The sequence below is a fragment of the Balaenoptera acutorostrata genome, chromosome 15 (genome assembly GCF_949987535.1).
Source record: "Balaenoptera acutorostrata chromosome 15, mBalAcu1.1, whole genome shotgun sequence".
Lineage (NCBI taxonomy): Eukaryota > Metazoa > Chordata > Mammalia > Artiodactyla > Balaenopteridae > Balaenoptera > Balaenoptera acutorostrata.
The window spans coordinates 26,218,567-26,237,882 of record NC_080078.1 but is presented as its reverse complement, the minus strand read 5'-3'; the positions used below and the strand labels follow the sequence as shown (position 1 = coordinate 26,237,882).

Genomic DNA, 19,316 nt, shown 5'->3' with positions numbered 1-19,316 from the left:
CCCCAGAAGAAACCAACCATGCCCACACCTTGGTTTCAGACTTCTGGCCTCCAGAACCATGAGAGAATAAATTCCTGTTGTTTTAAGCAACCAAGTTTGTGGTAAATTGTTACAGTAGCCTCAGGAAACTAATATGCCACCCTTATTACTGAGGAACAGGAAACAGGCTTTCCCAACATGTGGCAGATGTACCACATGTACACAGGGTGGATGGTTTTAGGTGGTATGTGAAACTTTTAAAACATTTCAATAGTTAGGTACTTATTCTAATTTATTTCAAATTGTATAACCAGGACACATACTTAGTGATTGTACAGAACTGTTGTTTAGGACAAAGCCTAGAGTGGATGGGGCTATAGAAATCCACCCTATGCATAAAAATATTCAAACAATGATGATACAGATGAAACCCAGAAGCGGCATCAATTGTGAATGACTGACATCTGGAAATGGACCTAGACAGTCCCTGGGAGGATCTGAGGACGACGCTGGAGTTAGCTGCCAGGGGTTCGTATCTTGGCCATGTTATTAGCAGCTGTGTGACTTCAAGTCAGGTATTAGCCTCTCTGGGCCCATTTCACCATCTGAAGGCCCATAAAAACACCTGCTTCATAGGGTTGTCATGAGGATTAAATGCATAGCACCTAAACCCGGGCAGTGCTCAATAAAAAGTAGTTGCTATGATGTCACAATGATTATGATGGTCTTATACTGTTCTAGCTCCCTGTGCAATCTAGGGCAAGTAATTCTCCCTTGCTGAAGTCCAGGAACCAGAGGAGACCGGTCACCTGGAACCTCATGCAGCTCCAGGGCTTAGGCCTGACACCACCCTCAGCTCCCCATTTTCCTTTGGCTTCTTTGGGGAGGGTTGGGAGTAGCCCTAGATTTATAATCAAGGTTGGTATACACACTGGTCTAAGTCCGTGTCCCATGGGTGTCAGTCATTTGTACACCCTCATCCTAATGCTTGTTCTATAGGCATACCGCCTGTTCTACTATTCACTTAACATTTTTCTTTACATTCACTTCTCTTTCTTATGATTCACTTAGGTAGAAAACTTTATCTTAAGTGAAAAATCAGCTTCCCTTGCCATAAATAGATGGAAACTATAAAAATAAATACAGGAAAGATAAACCATATTATCAAATGCTAGCAAGAGGCTAGGGCCTGCCCAAGGTGCTGGACCTGGGGTCTGCTCTCCAGGGTTAAAAGGGTGATTGGCAAGTGTCAGGGAGGGGCTGAAGACCTAGCAGGTGCCAAACTGCTCCTCTCTTTGAAAGTCATCAGAAGGACTGAAGGGGACTAGAGAAGGGACCACCATCTCATGGTGGGCTTCTGCATCACTTATCACCCAGCAAAGCGAGTCCACAGTGTAGAACATTCTGGGCCCCTTCTAACCTTGGTTTCCATACCTTGGTTCTGACACAGATCTTTATTTTTAAGTTTAAAGGACAAAAGCCACCTTCTCACAGACAAAAACAGAGCACAGTGAATCATAAAGTGGGGCTTGGGATTCCATGAGACCCGAGTGAGTCCCAGCTCCAACAGTGTGTCCTTGGGTAAGTTCCTTTACTTCTCTGTACCTCAGTTTCCTCATCTGCAAGTTGAGGTAATAATGGCCACCCCTTAGGGTTGTTGTGATATTAAATAATGCATATAAAGCATTTAGCACATTGCTTTGTTCCCTGATGTCTTCACTTTAAATATATTAGAAGCATTTCCACGTAAGGCAATGTCTTTCTAAGACCATTTAAAAGGTCCCGTTGCTTTCTTTCATAAGGTCAACCAATAATTGAATAAGGCTTCTATCAATCAATATTTTAGTTTGTTTCAGTTTTTTAGTATTTAAATAAAACTGAACGTTCTGGTACATTTTTTAAAAAAGGGGATTTAGCACTCTTAGAGGAAAACATAGGAAGAATACTCTTTGACATAAATCACAGCAAGATCTTTTTTGACCACCTCCTAGAGTAATGGAAATAAAAACAAAAATAAACAAATGGGACCTAATGAAACTTAAAAGATTTTGCACAGCAAAGGAAACCATAAACAAGACAAAAAGACAACCCCCTCAGAATGGGAGAAAATATTTGCAAATGAATCAACGGACAAAGGATTAATCTCCAAAATATATAAACAGCTCATGCAGCTCAATATTAAAGAAACAAACAACCCAATCCAAAAATGGGCAGAAGACCTAAATAGACATTTCTCCAAAGAAGACATAAAGATGGCCAAGAAGCACATGAAAAGCTGCTCAACATCACCAATTATTAGAGAAATGAAAATCAAAACTACAGTGTATCACCTCATACTAGGTAGAATGGGCATCATCAGAAAATCTACAAACAACAAATGCTGGAGAGGGTGTGGAGAAAAGGGAACCCTCTTGCACTGTTGGTGGGAATGTAAATTGATACAGCCACTATGGAGAACAGTATGGAGGTTCCTTAAAAAACTAAAAATAGAATTACCATATGATCCAGCAATCCCACTACTGGGCATATACCTAGAGAAAACCATAATTCAAAAAGACACATGCACCCCAATGTTCACTGCAGCACTATTTACAATAGCCAGGTCATGGAAGCAACCTAAATGCCCATCGACAGATGAATGGACAAAGAAGTTGTGGTACATATATACAATGGAATATTACTCAGCCATAAAAAGGAACGAAATTGGGTCATTTGTTGAGACGTGGATGGATCTAGAGACTGTCATACAGAGTGAAGTAAGTCAGAAAGAGAAAAACAAATATCGTATATTAACGCATGTGTGTGGAACCTAGAAAAATGGTACAGATGAACCAGTTTGTGGGGCAGAAGTTGAGACACAGATGTAGAGAACAAATGTATGGACACCAAGGGGGGAAAGCCGCAGTGGGGTGGGGATGGTGGTGGGATGAATTGGGCGATTGGAATTGACATGTATACACTGATGTGTATAAAATTGATGACTAATAAGAGCTTGCTGTATAAAAAAATAAATAAAATAAAATTTAAAAATTAAAAAAAAAAAAGGAAATATAGCCCTGACATTTAAGACCTTTCATTGTGGGACAAAAAAGGTCACCTACAAACTTGTTTCTTATTACAGTGGATTGGAAATTCTTATGCCATTACTTTCCCATGGAGCATTGTACTTAAAGTCACAATTATGTAAATGATATTTCTGCTACTTGTTACAGTCTCTGGACTTCTGAGTGTAATTTGTGTCTCTTTTAAGGTACCTGTCATGATGTCACTATCTGTTTATTTGTGTATATGGTCCTTTCCACCCCATTAATTTCTCTTTTTTTAAAGATTTTTTTTTTGATGTGGACCATTTTTAAAGTCTTTATTGAATTTGTTACAATATTGATTCTGTTTTATGCCTTGATTTTTTGGCCGCGAGGCATCTGGGAATCTTAGCTCCCCGACCAGGGGTCGAACCCTCACCCCCTGCACTGGCAGGCGAAGTCCCAATCACTGGACTGCCAGGGAAGTCCCGAAAAAAAAAAAAAAAAAAAAAGGATTTAGCAAATATCTGGCCTTCAGCAAGTACTTAATCATCAGTTGTATTTTTTTTTAAAACAAAGATTAGAAGTAAAAACTGACTCATGTTCCAAATAAAATGAATCATTCTTGCAGAGCTGATGTCATTAAGGAAGGGATGCTGTAAGCACTGGATTCTGAAGTAGGATCCTGGCCAAAATCCACAAACGCCACCCATTTGTTATCTCATTCATGGAGCCTTCTTTTTTCTGGGCCCCAAGTTATCTCTGAAGGAGCTGCCCTTCCTTATACGTTTCATTTTGGCAACTGTAGCCATTATTCTGGGGCTCCAAAGGGGTGTGGGTGTGGGAAGAAAGCGAAATTTTCCACAATCTTGTCCTGGTGTTCCCAAAAGAGATTAACCTTGAGTATAGAGGCATATCTAACCCAGAAGAAAAAGTGTTTCTTGCACAGTATGGAAACCAGAAATATCTCTATGAGCTTTCCTATTCTCAGGACGAAATGTGTTTCTTGGTCATTGGTTGATGATATTGATCAATATTGGTCCATCACCAGAACTGCCTTTCCAGGAAGAACCCAAGTACACCTACTGCCTCAATTACTCCCCCTCCCCTCCGCCTACATGTTCTCAATGAGGCCAACAACCTCTCTACCTCCAGCTCCAAGAATGGAATCGAGACCATAACAAAGAGACATAACAGAGCTTTCTACAACCCTGGCTCATTGTGAGTAGCTCAGGAATATGCATGTCAACCTAGGCAATGTGACTCCATTCAGGGATGCAGGCAGGGAATCCACTCTGCTTATTTCTGCTGGACATAAACCCAATGGATGTAAGGGCTGGAGCCATAGCAGCTATTTTGTTGCCAAGAAACTACTGCCTACTTAAAGACAATGTTGTTGCAAGACCAAGTTCTAAAGACATTCTTTGAGTCCCTAGAATTTGCTGTTCCTAAAACCAGTATCCCTGAATTTTTCAGCTCTGTGAGTGAATCATTTTCCTTTTTGCTTAAGCCAATTTGGTCACTTGTAACCAAAAGAGCCATAACTCATGCAGCCACCTTTCTAAAACAACAATAAACCACCTAAAGTAATATTAATTTTTCTTCTTCTCCTTTTTTTTGAGGGAGTGGGGAATTCAGAGAGCAGAAATCTGTCCTGACCAGAGAAAAGTCCCTAACTAATTCCAGTGGTCCTGAGGCAGGAAAGACAGGGCCGGGCCCAAGGACAGCCTCCTCATGTATAGGCATTAGGCAGAAGGCAAAGCCACCTCTTTGTTTTGCACTTAATGAGGCCAAGACGCATGGAGGAATGGTATCTAACACAGAAATTTTGTAACATCTGAGCAAGAAACTGACCAATAAAACTGTAGAGCATGCACAATAAAAATGCACAGGTTGCTGATGACCCTATAAGACTTTTCACCTGTGGCGCTTGACTAGCAAAGGAAAATTTAAGGGAAAACATCTCTTAGAGCACAGGTACAGTGGTTTCAGCAGAAAAATGCACAAGACTGGGGGCTGATGCAACCTGGTGTAATCCAGGCCACACCTCAGCCTTCCCCTCAATGAACATTCCACCCCTAATCAAAAAGGCTAAACATTCCACCCATTCAAAGGGCTAAAAATAAGATAAAAGGGGGATCAACAACCTTGCGGGGCACCCCTCACTCACGAGGATGCCCACACTCTTCTTCGAGTGTGTAATTTTCACTTCTGCACTAAATAAACTTCTTTGTTCTCTTGCTCCTCGGCCTCAGTATGTGTGTGTGCACGTGTGTGTGTGTGTGTGTGTGTGTGTGTGTGTGTGTGCTTATTTTTTTCCTTAGTGCCTTGTGTTCCTTGCCCAAATTCTTTTGGACGAGTTGAACAAGAGCCTGGACTCTCGGTAAAGCTTTTCTGGTATCAGTACCGAGAGCAGGCACCTCGCTCTCCTCACCAGCACCCCGCCTCAAGGTGGGGAGACTTACACAGCTGCTCCTCGTCATTGAAGCCCATGATCGCCATGGCCTCCACGGTTTCCTGGAACATCTCATCGTCCTGGGCTGCCGGGATGGGCACAAATCCGTTGGAGAGGAATGTGTAGTTGTTGAAGCCCTCCAAAAGCAAGTCATCTAGAAGGAGAGGAAGACGGGGTGGTGGTCAGGAAGGCACACTTCTACTTTGAACAGGAGACAGGAACCTGGTAAAGGGTCTGGCCCATCATAATTTCTTTCCCTTTCCCAAGACTTGGACAGTTTAAACCTTCCTTCTGCTTCATCGCATAGAAGCCATCACCCACCTCATACAGTGGTGCAGGTTGTGCACTGCCCCAGGGTGCCTGGCAGCTGAAATCCAGCCTTGGCTCCACTTGCTAAGCCATGACCCCTGACAGGACATTGCATCTACCCAGAGGAAGATACACCTTTATCTCAATTGCCCAAAAGTACCCTGCCTTCAGGAACAAAGCTGTCTGAAAAGTTAGATTAATCTTTATCCATCCATTTATTAAACTTTTATCAAAATCACACATACACATGGATTTTAAAAATCAATGACTGAGGTATTGATATGAAGCTCATACTAAGAGCCTGAGAAATGCAACTTGCAGCTTCTAGTCAACACTGATCAAACAGAATTTAATGTGAACTTGACGAGCATCCCGAGGGAGGAAAAAGGCACCCTCGTTTTACAACCTTCATCAGCATTTGTCCCTGAATCACCCCAGTTTTTCCTTCTTTAATAATCAAATAATTCTCTAGCTGTATATGATTTTACCATATATATCTTTTTGGACATCTAATTAACACTGTGATTTTTGTTCTATATATGTTGTGTAATAGTTGATCTTGTCCTATCTTCACCAAACATGTTAAGCTTAATAAATATATTTATGAGAAAAAAATTAATTACTATCTAAAGGTTTATAATAAAAACACCAATTGCTTGTCCCATCTTTTCTGCAACTCCTACCTTACCCTACAATAACTGCTTTTATCTCTTTTAACTGTTTTTTTCTGGTAGTTATCATTATCTCTCTATATAATAGGCTTACTATATATTACTTTTATATATCATATTAATGGCTACTTCTGGATATGTCAAAATTAGATATTATCTATTGACTTCCTGCTATGGTGGAAAAAGATTTAGTGCTCTTACAATTGCTTTTACAATTTAGCCTCCCTCTTCTCAAACTATTTCTAGCTGAATCAGTAGAAAAGGCTTATATTAGGGATTGGTAAATCTGGTCTGCTGGTTATCTTTGTAAATAAAGTTTTTTTTAAAATTTTATTTTTATGTTTTTACACAGCAGGCTCTTTTTTAAAAAATTTTATTTAGTTTATTTTTTTAAATAGCAGGTTCTTTTTTTTTTGAATTTTTGAATTTTATTTTTATTTTTTTATATAGCAGGTTCTTATTTGTAAATAAAGTTTTATTGAAACAAGCACTCCCATCTCCTTGTCTATTTTCTACAGCTGCTTTCATGCTACAATAGCAGCCAGAGTTGAGTAGTTGCAAGAAAAACCAAATGATCCCCAAAGCCTAAAATACGGACTATGTGGCCCTTTAGTAAAAATATTTGTCAACTCCTTGTTTATGACATCTATTAAATATTATTCTCTGAAAAGTCATACTCTGTAGCTACATTCCTTTGTTGTTATTCATCCCTTTCTCTCCCAAATTTATAATTGCTTTTTTCTTATACTATTTGCTTTTATGACACTGTCCAATATATCAAGTGTCCTCTTCCAGATCAATCTTTAATTAGGCTGGATTTGATTATACTTTTGGAGGGAATTCAGCAAGATGCTTTTCTTTTTAAACAAAGGGTTTTCCTGGGTCAAGTCACTAGGAAGCTACTTGATAAACTCGAGGTTAAGTTGACCCGAGACACCAGTTAAGCCTTTGGATTAATTGAAATGCCTGATTAAAGTCACAAGGATTTGAGTCTTTGCCAAGATTTCATTATCCAGACCATGGATACATGTGGAAATATTTGATTCCCCCTAAAAGCCTAACCTCTTCCCAGATCTATCATCAAGCATACAAGTGGTTCCTAGGGATCTCAGTTGTTGACTTTATCCTCTCTTGATTTCTGGAACACCGGAGGCAGAGCACAAAACTGGAACCCAGGTTACCAAACAACAAAACTGTTGACTTTGGTGCCAAAGAGGTGGAAGAAAAATATAAACGCTTCTCTTTGGGCCACGCCATCGTGTCTGCACTATAACTGCTAATTTACCTATGTGCCACTGTCTAACATCCATTCCACCTCCCCTCTTTTATCCAAAATTGCTCCAGGTGCCAAGCAACAAGATTAAATAAGGAACGCTGCTTCCCCTAGTGGTGGAACATTGCAATACACCTCATCACAGCAAAGGTACCAGCCCACACGTCCTTTTGGTAATTTTCTAAGCAAAATAACTAACCACGGGTCACAAAACTGATGGGAAGCAAAATTTGTACTGTTCTCCTAAAATTTAGGACTTAAACTTATTACTAGAATGTAGACCATACTATGTACTTGTATTGACTGGTATACTCCTTTTTTCAGCTGTGATTTGTATATTCTTTGCAGTTAGTAGATTAACTGTTCTACATGCCTAGAATGTATAATTTCCTATTGGAGTCTGGTATACAGTATATAGTTTTTATGTGAAAAATATTTTCCTTACAACAGAGGGCAGCAAACTACAGCACATTCCTATTTTTGTAAATAAAATTCTATTGTAGTATAGCTTTGCCCATTGGTTTAGGCATTGCCTATGGCTGCTTCTGCATTACAACAGCAGAGCTGAGTAGTTGTGACAAAAACCATGTGGCCTACAGAACCTAAGAGATTTACTATCTGGTTCTTTACAGAAAAATATAGGTGACCCCTGCCCTACAAAAAGGTCAATTCAAAGTTATTTTCAAAACAGGAATAATGAAAAGTGCTTGGTTCCACTGCCCTTCCAAATTCCTTATAAAATCAGAATGCCTCTTAAATACCTGTAAGTTCTATAAACGTGCAAATATGGCAATTGTCTTTCTCCCTTCCTGGAAGGCACAGATTGTGTCTATTTGGACTTGATGTCGTCCAGTCTAACTGGGCTTGATTAATTAATTATTTAATGCCTAACTGAAATGGACATCTACTATGTCACATAGTAGGTGCTCAGTAAATGAGAATGACTGAACAGAAGCCACACTCACTCACACAAAGGAGATGCTGCCTAGAGATGTGTAGCTCTTTCCCTGGCAGGATCTCAGACTCTGTGTTAACAGCCGATCGATTAACCCTGGATCATAATGAAAGGGAGGGCTGAGATCTCCCAACACACGTCCTTGCTCATCACTTACTTCTCATCTTCTCCTTGGCTCCAGCAATCAGATAGTAAAAGATGTGGAACGTCCTCTCGTCTCTGGCTTGGCGAATCGCCCGTGACTTTTCTAGCAGATCTGGTTTGGGAGGAGTTAAGAATCCCAGGGATACCACGTGTACCTCTTGTGCGAGCATGACCTTCCTCCCCAATCCTTGTCACACCAGCTGCTGGAGGGGAAATCTCCAGGACCCGGGAGAGGTTCCCTGGAGTGTTCTGAAGAGTCTGATTGCTGGGGCAGAGTCAAGCCATCCATGCCTGGTCCACATGAGTTGACCTCCCAGTTCTGGCTCACAGATCCAAAATGAGACCACTGGGTGCTGCTGGCAGGCCCCAGTGCCGGGGAAAGTGAGGGGAACAGAGTGGGGAAAAAAGCATAAAAAGACAGGAGTCAAAGGACTCCAGGATGAAAGACTTATGGGAGGGGCATGAAATGAGATGTTTCCCCTGCAGCCATCACCAACTCCTCTTCTGTAGAGTGAGCTGTCTTTAGATATTACAGAGTAAAAATAATTACACCCTCTATGATTTGTTAATCCCTGTGCTAAATGTTTGACGTGCATTTTCTCATTTAAACCTCACAAACTATCCTAGAAGCTAAGTGCGAATATTATTTGCATTTTCAATATAGGGAAACTGAGGCCCAGGGAAGCTCAGGGAAGGCTCATTTCCCAGGAGCACAGAGCTAGGAAGTGACAATGCCAAGTGTCTGCGGTGGCCAAAACCACCCCAGACAAGGGGCTGGGCTTCAAGAGCTGGGTACCAGTTCTGGCTGGCTGAGTGACCTTGACCCAGCTGACTAGCTGCCTAGCCTCAGGAGACTGTAAACATGACCCACTAATCAATCTAAGGAGAGCTGTTCTGCCATGGGGGGAGGGGATGGTGGGGAGGCACACGGGTGGTTGGGCTCTTGTACCAGGTGGATTTCCCCATGTAAGAACCAGGCTCTACTTGACTGTAACAAAATCTGCAAAACCCTAACCACTGAAGAATGAATGATCACTTCTTCCCTGTGCCCCCAAATCCATTGGATTAGACTGTGTCCCCCACCACAACTCTGTCATGTCAGGTCATGTAGACTAATTTCTCCTCCCAACGCCTCTTATTATACAGGGTCACAAACTCTCATCTGCAATTCCCAAATCCAGAAACTTCTGAAAACCAGAACTCAGCTGGTGGCCTTACCTGTTCTGAGCCCACACGAGGCTATTTATGGTCTCCTTATCCCCCCGTAGGAGAATATGGGTGTCTTTTGCTGTATCTCATGTAATCCCTGCCCAGCTCTGGGAGGTGGGGATGGGGCCTGGTTAGTTGACCCCAGCCATGCCCTGAGCCCCCTCTGGGATGTTAAGGAGCATGAGGGGGCACTGGTGGTCTGGCGGAATTCTGATTCCTTAGATTTACAGAAACAGCTTCCTGCTTGCTTTGCCAGAAGCAGGCTGTTCCTCTGGGAAAGTTCTGTTTCCATTGATGTCCTATCTGTGGGCTGGAGCTGCTCTGTTCCTAAGAAGGACAAGGGGTCCGGGTTTAGCCTTGGACCCTGGCTCGAAAAGGATGAAGCAAAGTTCTCACGATAGCCGATGCTCAACCAGCCCTTATTCTGTCATGGTTCTAAGAGCTTTACATGAATTAATTCACTTGATTCTCACGACACCTCTATGAGGCAGGTATTATTATCATCCCCATTTCACTGACGAGGCACAGAGAGGTTGAGTAACTAGCCCAAGGTCGCTCAGCTAGGAAGAGGTCCAGTCAGAATCAAACACAGGCTGCTTGAGGTCCCCATACCTGGGGACCACCACACTACAAGGCTTGTTGTTAAGGGAAAACAACCCCAGGGGAGATTTGTTCTGGATGGCACCCAAGAGCCTAGGGAGAGAGGGGTGGCTCTTGTGCCCCCCTCAGGCTCTGGGCAGGAGGTTGGTGGGACCAAGGGTGGGAGCCCCAGGTGGCCCAGGCTCAGCAAAGGATACATGTCTCAATGTTGGCTCCCACGATGTAACCCGTGACGTCAAAGTTGATGCGGATAAATTTGCCCTGCCAACAGGAAAACACAGTTCATGGTGGTTTCCCCAGCCTCAGCCCCTCACCCTCATGCTGCAGGCACGTGGGGAGAGAGAAGTCAAGGAACATTCAAGGGAAAAAGAAAAAAACCAGAGAGAGGTTCTTGCAAACACTCAAGAATCTCACAGGTCAGCATCTCCTGAGCTGGGAAGATCGAGGGCCTTATGGCAACAGAGGAACTTAGAAAACACTTTCTCAAATCAATTTCACTTGCTCTTGCAATGACCCTCAGCCCATCATAGCTCTCCCCATTTTAAAGGTGGGGAGACTGAGGCCAAGAGAGCTAGTGGGACCTGCCCAGTGTGGTAGTGCTCCTAAGAGGTAGAGCCATGAGTAGAAGGCACATTTTGCCACACCCAGTGGCTGGAGGCCTCCCCCGCTGTCCCCCTGCCCAGAAACACGCTGGGCCTCCATGATCAATCAAGCCCAAGTTCATCCAGCTGCAAATTAAACCGCTTCTTTGGGGCAGGTGAGCATGAACAGTGATGCCAGGGAGCCACGCTATCTGAGCAGGCCCTGCATAGGAGGCTCTGTAGGCAGGGCTGGGCCATGGCCCCAGCCCCGGGGCCCATCAGATCTCTCCACTTGGAAAAGATGCCAATCCACCTGCCTTCTGCCTCAGCCAAACCACAAAACCAAGGACAGCCAGGTCCCGCATCTGGCAACACTGGCCCTTTTCCTGCTTTCTTAACAGCTGACAAAGGATCATATCCTTACCGCCCTCACCCACCTGTGATTACATGGTGGGAGGCACCATCCCCTAGGCTTGCTTGGGCCTCGACAAAACCCTCACTCTTTCTCCATCAGGAAGTGAGACAGACAGTAGGATGATTCAGGACCATGAACGTCATTGCAACTGTAACAGAGGAACCTGCTGGTCCTGGAGCCATCTTGCCTTCCTCCCAAGAAGGCCTGGGGCACCAGTGAGTGGAGACATTTCAGGGATTCACTTTGAATTTGCTCTCATTTACTGACGTCCTAGAAACTTGCACTGGGTTGCAACGCACAAATGCAGTGCTTCTTGGTGCAGCCAACACAAACCCCAAGAGGATTTTGGAAATCTAGGGGAGGGACTGGAATTGTTACATGACGGTGGCAGCTACTACTCTTAGTGGACAGGGGCCAAGGATGCTGGGCATCCTGCAATGACCAAGAGAGTCCCAGACACCAAGCATTAGCCACCTACCCTATGACTTTCAAATGTCCCACCTGACACTCATGGAGGTGAAAAACCTGTTTATAATTAGCTGAGCCTAGACCCTAATGGTGTTTTAGATAAAAACACACAAAAAATGTTAATGTTGTTCTCATGTAGGAATGTCATATCCATGTAACTCGAGAGCAAATTGTTCTTTGGTTCAGAGCTTTCCAAAGAGTATGTCATCATTCTGGAAAATCCCATCCCATGGCTTCAGTCCCCAGACGAACCCCCCCTCGTCTCAGCCTGCATTTGTAGCTGTCAAGGTCACAGTGATTCTGGTTATAAATGCAAGTGTCTGACTAGTTCATTGTGTCTTCATATGTGATCTGGCCTGAGAACTGATATGCTGAAATGCACATTTTAATTATGATTTGTTTTATTTCTCCTTCATATTATAGCAAGGGCATTGTGCTATTTTTTTTTTAATCTGATGTGTGTAGTAGGTGATGTAATCTATGACTCTAATTTTTCAGGGAAGGAAAGGGAACACTGCATAATTACTTGTAATAAGAAGTGGGTCTGGGGGTTGACAAGGCTGGGGCCCATGCGTGTGAATATGCAGGACACAGAGATACCCACAGAGCAGCTCTACATGGGCGGGGCAGAGGTTTCCACAAAGAGTTTTTCACAGGGTCCCATCTGGTGACTGACAGTTCAGAGGGGCACCCACACATCAGAAGGGGCCTCCTCACTAGTGGAATTCAGTTGCAGTCTTTCCTCCAAACTTCCTCATCAAAGTATCTTTCTGGGCTTCCCAGGTGGCGCAGTGGTTAAGAATCTGCCTGCCAATGCAGGGGACACGGGTTGGAGCCCTGGTCCGGGAAGATCTCACATGCTGCGGAGCAAAACGAGGCCCATGTGCCACAACTACTGAGCCTGTGCTCTAGAACCCGCAAGCCATAAATACTGAGCCCTCATGCCACAACTACTGAAGCCTGCGCGCCTAGAGCCCACGTTCCACAACAAGAAAAGCCACCGCAATGAGAAGCCCGCGCACCGCAACAAAGAGTAGCCCCTGCTCGCATCAACTAGAGAAAGCCCACGCACAGCAACAAAGACCCAACACAGCCAAAAATAAATAAATAAAATAATTTTTTAAAAAAGCATCATTCCTCTTAAAAAAAAGAAGTATCTTTCTGACTCTCCTATGGAGTGGAGGCCCCCACTTCTTTTGTACAACAAGATAATTTTTGTCTACGTGTCATCAACCACCTGTGTTCAGGGTTCTCCTGCCCCCATTAGGCTCAGGTGAGAAAGGCGGGGGGTGGCCCTTGGAACCTGGGAAAGCCTGTGTGGGAAGTCCTGCCTCATTGACTGTTGGCTCCCCAACTAGGCCACAAGCTTTGTGAAGGCTGGAACCACGTCTGAATTGTTTGCTGTCTAGTTCAGGGTCTGCTATACAGTAGGCGCTTGATGAAAATGAGCCAAGTGAAGAGAGAGAGAGAGAGAATGGTGTGTGTAAAAATGCCTGCCAGAATGATTGTATACAGTGGGCGCGTAATAAATGTTTATTGAAACTTGCATGTGCTTGGTACATAGTAGGTACTCAATGCATGTTTTGCTGAATAAATAAATGAGTATTGGGTATAAGTGTCTAGCACTTACTAGGTGCTCAGTAAATATTTACTGAATGAATTATGAATGTCAAATTCTAACAGGGAGCCTAGTATATAGCAGATGCTGAATGAATATTTGTTGAATGAATAGTGAGTGAATGAATGAGGGAGTGAGTGGCTGGAGCACTTGCAGGGTTGTAAGGTCAAGAGAGAACTGGAGATGCAGAGCAAAATGCTGTTGCAATGCACACCTCCATCCCTTCAGCCTCAGACGTCCCCTGCACACACATACTCTGCATTCTCAGGCAGGAGGTGACACCAGGGGACCCGAGCCTTTTCCAGAAAACCCATGTGGCTTTGCTACTTACAAATCGTGAGGAGTTGTCGTTCTTGACAGTTTTGGCGTTGCCAAAAGCCTCCAGGATGGGGTTTGCTTGTAGAAGCTGCTTTTCCAGCTCACCCTAAAATTCATTCACATCTAGTTATTGGAGAAAGTGACGCAGACACTGACAGCTCTGCCCTGGACAGATGTTGTCACAAAACTCTGCCCTTAACCCACAGGTTCTCTCCTATCCTATCACCTACCCATCTGACACCCCCAATGCTAATGTCCAGATTTACTCAAGGATTTCAGAAGAGAAACAAATGTCTGAGCTCTCTTATAGCCGGGACATCTGTAAGGACATCACCTAGGAAGGCCACTTTTTCCTAGATAGGGCCTGCTCATCTATGTGACATCATTGCCACTGAGAACTGCCACACTGTACAACACCAGGATGTCATTTACATCATAGTGAATCCATGGAGTTGTGCAGTGCACAACCTGCCCTGCTGTACACGGCAGTCCTGCTGCTGCTTATGTTTGACAAGCAGCTTTCTTCAAGTTAAATCACTACAACCCTTCTCCTGATGGTTTTAGTCCAATTTTTTAAAGTTGCAATTTTTCCTTTCTCAGGACCAGTTTTCTGAAGTCTCCTATGGAAGACAAGTAAGGAATGCGCAAAACCCACCGGGAATACTTCAAACCGACTGCAGAACAAAGCTTCAAAGCAGGTTGCTTGAGCTCCATTCATCAGGTTAAATGCAGCTGAGACTGTACACAGCCCATCGGCCCCCACTGAGGGGGCTCCTGTGCACAAACGCGGTCACGTGATTAATTGTTGCAGGAAAGGGCCAACAAGGTAAATCATGCCAGGAAGCATTGAGCTGCTCTCTGCCTATCCCCATGACACGGCGGCTGTGGACTGGCTCAGCGGTTCTCCCACCCGGATCCTCCTCCAGGCCGACCCTGGGAAGTATGGGTCCTGAGGGCTTTCTCCTGTTTTCTCTGCTTTTTCAGGGCAGTTGGGCTGGGCTAAAAAGAAGCTGGGAAAGGTTCTAGAAGGGAAAAGGGAGTGCATAGCTTTCTCCCTGCTCCTCTATGCACCAGGAGGCCATCATGGGTGGCTGTCCCTAAAGGAACAGAACAGGAAGCTACTAATTTACATGTCTATTTATTCACATGCCCTCCTCCTTCACAGCTCCCAAAGAAGATGAAAGTGTCATCTCTGTGAAAATCCCAGCCACAGTGGAATCCCCATAATTGGGACTTGTGGAAATTTACAATGAGAGCAAAGGGCTTTGCTTGACTAGTAGGAAGAAGACTAATGGGGTCACTTCTGTCAACACAAACTTGGGGTCCCAATATCCCCAGAAAAAAGGTCCCTTCCTAGAATGGGAGTTCCAGCTGCTGGGGCCAAAAGATCCTTCTCAGGAGAGCTTTGAACATGGAGATCTGGTCCAAACCACTCATTTTATGGATGATGAGACAGTGGCTCAGAGAAGTTAAGTGACTTGGCCAAAGTCACACAGGAGCAGATCCCATAAAAGAAGCCTGATTCTCCTTCTGATTCATCCATGACACTGCCGCCCAGGTCTAACTAAGATGGATTGAGTGTGATCCTAGCACACGCTAGGATCTCTTGATCTGAGGGTCTCTTCCAGGCTGGGACCCATATGCCAGCCCCCCAAGCTCTGAGTTAGAGATGAGTTTACACATGCAGTGGTTTGAGCAGGGCCCGGTTGTGTGTCGCAGTAGCTGGGGCCTTACCGTGCCACCAAAGCTAGTGCATCGTGAACACCAAGACTCCCGTTTCTGGAGCCTTGGGTCAAGCAACCGGCATGCAAAGACAGACACGCACTGCACACACATGCACAGGGACACACCAGTGCACAGGGGACAGGGCTCAGGGGAGATACTTAGGGATGATGGCAGGGAGTGGGGAGAGAGGCATGCCACAGCAGTGCCATTAACTGACTGTCAATCAAGCCAGGGAAGCTTTAGGGCCAGAAGGTCCTAAAAGGCTCAACCAGACGGGACAGACGTCTCCAGGGCCTTCCAGTCAGGGTTACCGGTGGTGGACACATTGGTGGGAAGGGTAATGGGATCCATTCTGAACTGGGGAAATCCATTCCCGGCTGGAGGTCAACCCTGGGAATTCCAATGGGTCCTGTGGGTGGCAACGCACCCCACACCCCACACTGACGTCGGACACCCGCAGGACGGTGTTTCAGTGCGTTTGTAGGTTTGGGTTGTGAAACTCGGGGATCTAGCCCATTCTACCATCAGCTACGGGGCTCAGTGGGTGTGACAGGAGCATGCACATCTAAACACACTCCGTGCCTCCCGTACACACCAGGAAAACACTCCCAGTTACTCACGTAGGCAAAAGATGGGCCTTGCTGTGGTTGAACAATACAGTATAAAACAAATGTCAGTGTTATTTCCATCACACGTACATAAGGGTCTGGAGAATACACGATTTCAATCCCCCCGCTCAGACAGCCTGGATTCTCCAAAATTCTCCAACTAGGAAAGCAGCAACTTTTCTTGGATTCAATTTCCTTTCTGTTTTGCTGCTTTCTTTTCTAATTTCTTAGAGATTCAGACATTTCAAAGTTTTTTAATTGCTGGGGCCGAGGTGCACTCTTTAAAACTGTGTCTCATGAGACGCTGTCTGAGATGTGTTCTCACACACAGAGAAGAAAGTATCTGGCACGTAGCAGGTGCTTGATAAAGATCAGTCACTATTATTAAGTATTACTATTACTTATCATCACTATTCTAGGAAAAGGAAAGGCGGTGGGAAGCAGTGTTTAACTGCCACGTGAACTTTGGCGCTATTTGTTCCTATACACGGTGCCAGAGACAGTGTGGGTTTCCTGCGTCTGTCTGAGGGAGGAAGGTTCCCCAGGCTACAGCCGGTGCCCATCCGAGATCTCCGAGGGCCTCCAGACAAGCTGGTCTCTGTGGTTGCTCCAGTGTTGCCTCTGAGCCCCAGAAGCAAGATCCAGAGTGGCAGGAACCAGTGACACCCCAAGCCTTCTTCAGGCCTCCGCTCTGCCATTCCCCTGCCCCCACCCCAAACCTTCACACAGAGGCGCTGGCAGGTCCTTCAAGCAGCCCCATCGCTTGTCGCCTCCTCTGGGACAGACGAGGCAGCGCTAAGACGGAGGAGGAAGAGAGGGATGGACCCAAGAAGGGATGATTCTAGAAACTTGCTCTTCTTTTCCTTCTAAGCCCTTAATCAAACTGCATCATCATGGGTTGATCTGTATGATTATTTGATGACTATCTCTCTTTCCCACGAGTCCAAAAGCTCAGTAGCTAGAATAACAGTGCCTCTTAGCCTCATCGCTGGACCCCATCCTGGCAGCGCCTGGCATACAGTAGATGCTCAGTCAAGGGCACTGGACCAAAGCCCGTATGCTGAGTGACACCAATGTTCCCATCCCTTGGGGTTCCCATCTGAGGAACACATGGAAGAATGACAGGTGTCCCTCAACACTAGGGAATTTACAGAGATTCAGTTCAGCAGTAGTTCTCGATCAGGGGTGACCGTGCCCCCCAGAGGGCACCTGACAATGTCTAGAGACATTCTTGGTTGCATAACTGAGGGGAGGGGTTGCTACCAGCCTCCAGTGGGGAGAGGCCAGGGATGCTGCTAAAAATCCTCCAAGGCATAAGACAGCCCCACAATTACTCAGTTCAAAATGACTTTGGTGCCACGGTTGAGAAGCTTTGATGTCAATCAACACTCCTCTCATTTCGCAGGAAAGGACCCCTCGGGAGATGATCCTGGCTAAAGCGAGAAATCACCTAGACCCAAACGGGCCCACCTAGGAGGAAAAACATCCCTCTGGTGAGCTGTCTGGGGAGGGGCAGTGAAACACAGCCCTGAGTCCTTACAACGCCGAGTCCTGGCCTTCTCAACGGTGCTGTCTCTCCCTCGGTCAGCCCACGAGCCCGGAGGCCCATCTGCTAAGTCATGGCCACAGGGCAGGAACTACCACTCACCGTGATACTTGTGTCCTTCTTGCCCTTGTGGGAGGAGGCCACCACAGCCAGGTACTGGATGACTTTCTTGGTGTTTTCAGTTTTCCCGGCTCCAGACTCACCTCTGAAAGACACGGGAACAATGACCCACTGGAAACAGCCCCACGCAGGTGTTCTGTGGGTACTTTTCCACAGCTCCGTGCCATTTGCCAGATGGGAAAACTGAGGCTCCCAGAGGGGAGGAGACTTGCCCACCACTGGCAGAGAGCTGGGCTGGGTTTCAAACCCTGCTCCATATCTCAATCCACTCCTCCCGAGAGGATGCGGGAAAGGATGTAGATGAACAGAGTAAAAGAGAAAACTGAGTTTTCCTACCAAGGTCCAAACTTAGGTTTACTTGGAACTGTCTACTTTTAAAAATAAATACTTCGTTTTCTAGAGCAGTTTTCGGTTCACAGCAAAATTGAGCAGAGGTACAAAGTTCCTATACGTCCCTGCCCCTGCCCCTTGACACACAGCCTCCTCAACCATCAACATCCCCCAACAGAGTGGTACACTTGTAACTATCGATGAACCCACGTTGATGCATCATTGTCACCCAAAGTCCGTAGTTTACATCAGGGTTCACTCCTGGTGTTGTACATTCTATGGGTTTTGACAGCTGTATAATGAAATGTATCCACTATTACTGTATCATACAGAATAGTTTTACTGCAAATTATCTATTTTAAAGACATTATTAGGGACTTCCCTGGTGGTGCAGTGGTTAAGAATCTGCCTGACAATGCAGGGGACACGGGTTCGAGCCCTGGTCCGGGAAGATCCCACATGCCATGGAGCAACTAAGCCCGTGCACCACAACTACTGAGCCTGTGCTCTAGAGCCCACGAGCCACAACTACTGAAGCCCACACACCTAGAGCCCGTGCTGTGCAACAAAGAGAAGCCACTGCAATGAGAAGCCTGTGCTCCGCAACGAAGAGTAGCCCCCACTCCTGCAACCAGAGGAGGCCTGCGCACAGCAACAAAGACCCAATGCAGCCAAAAATAAATAAATAAATAAATTTTAAAAAGAAAAAAGAAAGACATTATTAGCCTTGTTAGAGATGGAATGATCAGGCAAGAGACTGCCTTCCAGGAAGGACATAAGTACCTCTCAGAGTACCAGGATATAAGGTAAAAGTTTTAGAAGCTCCCCTTACAAAAAAGGAGAAGAAGGAGAAGGAGAAGAAGAGGGAGGGGGAGCGGGGAGAGGGAGAAGGAGAAGAAGAGGGGAAGAAGAAGAAGAAGAAGGGGACGAAGGAGAAGAAGAACTCGTTATCCCATCAGCCACTGGACA

The 19,316-nt window shown here is 45.2% G+C and overlaps 1 protein-coding gene across 4 annotated transcripts in view; it reads right to left on the bottom strand.

Annotated features, from left to right (window-relative positions):
* Positions 1–19,316, bottom strand: part of MYH11 (myosin heavy chain 11) — a 106,366-nt gene that overhangs the window by 44,259 nt on the left and 42,791 nt on the right. For 2 of the 4 annotated variants that reach the window (XM_028168049.2, XM_028168050.2), the window contains exons 4-9: positions 18,000–18,102; positions 16,364–16,384; positions 14,032–14,124; positions 10,816–10,879; positions 8,823–8,921; positions 5,468–5,611 (exon numbers count right to left, since the gene is read on the bottom strand). In XM_028168049.2, the coding sequence (XP_028023850.2) occupies positions 5,468–5,611; positions 8,823–8,921; positions 10,816–10,879; positions 14,032–14,124; positions 16,364–16,384; positions 18,000–18,102 (524 nt within the window). The remainder of the gene's footprint in view (positions 1–5,467; positions 5,612–8,822; positions 8,922–10,815; positions 10,880–14,031; positions 14,125–16,363; positions 16,385–17,999; positions 18,103–19,316) is intronic. The other 2 variants (XM_057530214.1, XM_028168051.2) reach the window with 1 other exon arrangement.